This window comes from Papilio machaon, chromosome 3 (assembly GCF_912999745.1).
Source record: "Papilio machaon chromosome 3, ilPapMach1.1, whole genome shotgun sequence".
Lineage (NCBI taxonomy): Eukaryota > Metazoa > Arthropoda > Insecta > Lepidoptera > Papilionidae > Papilio > Papilio machaon.
In genome coordinates this window covers 1,979,299-1,983,681 of record NC_059988.1, presented here as the reverse complement: position 1 = coordinate 1,983,681, position 4,383 = coordinate 1,979,299, and the positions used below count along the sequence as shown (strand labels likewise).

The window sequence follows — 4,383 nt, the reverse complement described above, 5'->3', positions numbered from 1 at the left end:
TTTTTACTGAAATTATTTTATTATTGAAATTTTACAACATAAGAATATTGCAGTTGGAACTTAAAGGTTGCTCAGCTTAGGTAGTGACTGAATTTGTTGTATTAAAAATATTTTTTATTTAATTCATACAAGCTTAAGCTTAAGGTTTATTTAAGATATGGTTAAGCAGGGTCTGGATGATCCTCGAGAGGCCACGGTTAATGAGATCCTGGAAATAAAACATAAATTGTTAAAAATCTTTAATTCTGTTGTCTCCTATTTATTATTCGTCTGTTAAAGCTAAAAAACTAAATTATCGTCTCCATTTCAATGTCCTTAATGCAGACAGTAATCTGTACTATAATCAAGCGAAACCACTTCTTTATAACTTACGGCACATTTTAGGTTATATATTTTCACGCCATCAAATTTAGGCGTAAGTAAATTGCATAAAATCGTTATGCGAGAAAGAAAAAAAAATGGCAAGACGGTTGCCTTTGATGGTAACTGTAGTTCTGAACCAATGGCGTTTGCCTTCTTTTTCATTTGAATATAGACATTTGTAATTGAAATTTATACGCATTGTAAACCATAAAATAAACTTTTTGTGTAACAAAAATGAATGAAATTTCTTACGGATGAAGCCGAAGTAATGATAGCTTTCTTATCTAAGTACAAAGATGAAACACTTACGCTGTACAGAGAAAGATTCGCGGGAAGGTTGTTCAGCCAGTTTGTGACTAGCGTTGAAAGGTTTATGCCGAGGATTCTGACATTGAGCGCAGACTGAAAATAAACATCACATGCCTTAGTACTGATGAAGATACAACTGGTGTTAAAACCAAGAGTCAATGCTTACATTAAAGGAATAACATTGTTTTGTACATTGGTGATTGTAAATTTTTTAAGAAAACTACATATTTTCTAGGTCATAAAAATTCTGATTTTGTTATTGTAAAGTTTAAAAATAAATGAAACAGGACCTTTTAGGGGACAATTTGTCACAAAAACTAGTTTTGTTTCGCTCTTGTAAATTGCATACTCGTAACTTTAGCTGAATTGATGGAACACATTTATTGCCATCGTACGAACCGCATCCATATAACAGATACGACAATGGACAGAAGGAAATCAAAAGGTACGGTATGGCATAATTTGGTCAAATTCCTCACCTGGATGTTGCCAAATTTAGCGTTGACCTTAACGTCACTAATCGACACTTTGTCACCCACGACTACTTTAGCGCTGCCGCTGGCTCCTAGTCCGGTAATTTCCAAGCTAGAAAAATAGATAGTGTTACTGACGAAACTATTTCCAATGAACAACAATTGGTAATAACACAAATAATTCGCATAGAGCTGAAAATTAGTAGGAACCCTCAAGTGTGTAGAAGTGCAATAGGAAATAGGGGATGAATGTTTGTATGCAAATGTGTAATGTTTATACATATTATTTATAAGTTTGCGACAAGGTACAAAACATTAGAGCTATTCTGATTTACAAAATCAAAATTACAAAATACAAAATTACAAAATTCTACCCAAAGACACTATGTCCGCGAGTTCCTCCTATCATAACTAGTAAACTTATAATACTTACAATCCACTCAAGCTTCCAGAGATTTCACGACCAAGAACGATCATTTCGAATGAAGAATCACCTGTAAATTAAGGAAACCATATAAAACTAGCTTTTACCCGCGACTCCGTCCGCGTGGAATAAAGAAAAAATAGAAAACGGGGTAAAAATTATCCTATGTCCTTTTCCTGGTTCTAAGCTACCTGCCCACCAATTTTCATTCAAATCGATTCAGCCGTTCTTGAGTTATAGTGTAACTTTCTTTTATATATATAGATAATATATATCTAAGGTGGGTTCAAGCTGTCAACGTGGTTATAAAAAAGAGTATGGTTATATCAACTTAAATATTTATCACAAAAACTGCTTCCGGTATAAGTACTTTGTTATTCATTTATCAAGATCAAATAACGGATGCCTACGCATATTCGATAATAATCATAATCATGATTTCTACTAATGTATAATATTAGCTTGCGATAAAAGCGTTGACATATGTTTGAGATAAACCGTAATAGAAACACTGACTAAGTTTTTCTATGATTAGGCCCTTACTGTATTATTAAAACAGAAGACAGCAGCTTATAATATAAGTAGGAGGTACAGTCGAATCTGGAAAAGTGAGACCCCTCAATAACCATGAGTCTTTGCCCGGACCCGATGGACGACCTCCATAGTGAGAAGCTCAGGTGAGAGAGCAAACTTTACTAGCGAGAAAATATCGCGGTACCTTGACTCTCGCTTTTCGGATACGACTGTATTTAAAGTAAGAGCCATAACTGTGGGTTTGTAGTGACATTTTTATACACACATATTGTCATCCCGCACATCTCTTTGAAAACAACAGAGACGACAATTATGTGTCTATACAAAGGCACTGCAGTCAAAACTCACAGTAAAAGTACTAACCAACAATCGCTGTGATGCGGGGCATAGAGATGTCAATGGTCAAGTCATTGCTGAACGGAGAGTAGCTAATGCTGTTAACCACGATGTTGCTAAGGCCCAATACACTCAAATTTTCGACGCGAGCAGACGCACTGAATACACTGAAATCCGTAATAAGATATTAATGCTTACAAAATAAGAAACGTTGAAATAACTTTCAAAATACTAATTGATCAACAATTACTGCTCAACAATTACTATTCACCATATATTATAGCCAACTTGTTTAAAAGGAGGAGGCGGAAAAAATCAATAAAAAGCTATCAGGCTCTTCAGAATTTCTTTTTATCAACCAGACTCTGAGTTCAGAGTAATCAGGGGATTTGTTTTTAAAACCTTATCCTCTCACATCTGAGAATCATGCAGTCAGAAAAGTAAGTACTGTTTCGTTAATACGAGTAACCATAGCAACTGCATTGTTTACTAGAGGTACATTGCGCTCGTCGCTTTTTACTTACGTGGGGAGAATGAAAACATATTCGCCCTGAGCGCTTTTAACCTCGTAGGGGTCCAGGCCGCGGTCGACGATTCCATTCTTTAATTTTTCTATGGCGCGGAGAATAATCCCAGCAACATCCGTCCTCTCCGCTCCGAAATCTGATTTGTTTAATAAAATATTAATTGATAAAAAAATATCCTAGCGTACTTAAACCAAGTTAAATTCATCAAAATGTGTAAAAATATATACAAAAGGTCAAAACTTCAGAAACTCGTGTGGTAATTTTTGAAACTCGTATAATGCATCCAGAAAATTTATTTACCAGTTACGGAGACTTGGGGCAAGGCTGCGGCGCACGCCACTAGCATCAACAGTCCGAAAGCGAATGATTTCATTTTGGTACAACTGAAACAAGTTCCGTTAAAGATTAACATTGTATTTCAACTGCTTAAACAGATGAAAAAGATGATGATAACTGGATTTAAAAAGTCAAGAAATTTAAAATAATTAATAATATACCGCCGAGAGTTACGAGTCACTTAAAGGCAAAGTTAGGGGTACTAAATATCCATGTAAAATTCACACGCATTGGTAGTATCGACCCAGAACCCTCTTTGAAAATTAAAAAAAAAAGAAATTATATATAAGTCTAATAATTCTTTTACATTATTTACTTTCAGAGAACGTATGCATTTGTACTTTGATCTGTAATTCAAAATCAATCCGATTATAAACACTATCCCAACCTAACCTTATTTGTTTAAAGAAACGAAACTGTACTAATATAAATTCAAACAATTGTAAAATAAATACATATTTTAAGCAATTTAAAAAGTAATAACACTTCTGCACCTTACCTTCTTATGTGTGAAAGTTAAGGTAATATAAAAAACAACGGGTATTTATACTGCGGCCAAATAGATCGATATCTCAGTGCATCTAGAAGTTTTTTATAAATTATCAATTTATAAATTCTTATATCTTTAAATCAAACTCGTCAGATTTAATTCATTTATAATGAAGTGATTATCGACATATTTTATTGGAAATGTTTGTATTAAATGACTTCAAAAATGAAGAGGTTTTCAATTCGATTGGTTTTTGTTTATGTATGTGCTCCGATTACTATGAGATTTATGATCCGATTGACGTGTTTCCTCCTTAATTTGATGCAGATTCATTGCCATTAGGTCCCACTTTTTTTTTCAAAATCAAAACTATTCAGAATGTTATGGGTTATTATTTAAAAACGTACTAAAAATAGCCTAAATGTAGGACAATTTTGCTTTCTTGACTTACTTAGACTAAACTATACCTACACAAAAATAATGTTCTCATATAGTAAAATATTTTAGCTCTTTAAATATGCTAAATAAAAGTCCGCGATAGCATAATCTTCTATGGTTTTCTTACACTAACCATTTTTTTCTTTAGAAACA

The 4,383-nt window shown here is 33.5% G+C and overlaps 1 protein-coding gene across 1 annotated transcript; it reads right to left on the bottom strand.

Moving 5' to 3' along the window:
- On the bottom strand, positions 1-3,037 carry LOC106707845. The gene is made up of 6 exons (XM_045686486.1): positions 2,964-3,037; positions 2,467-2,606; positions 1,579-1,639; positions 1,152-1,257; positions 673-765; positions 1-208 (listed from the first exon to the last, which is right to left on the bottom strand). Exons 2-6 carry the CDS (start codon positions 2,489-2,491, stop codon positions 140-142), a joined length of 354 nt encoding a protein of 117 aa, XP_045542442.1. The 5' UTR covers positions 2,492-2,606; positions 2,964-3,037; the 3' UTR covers positions 1-139.
- Positions 3,038-4,383: the final 1,346 nt, after the last annotated feature.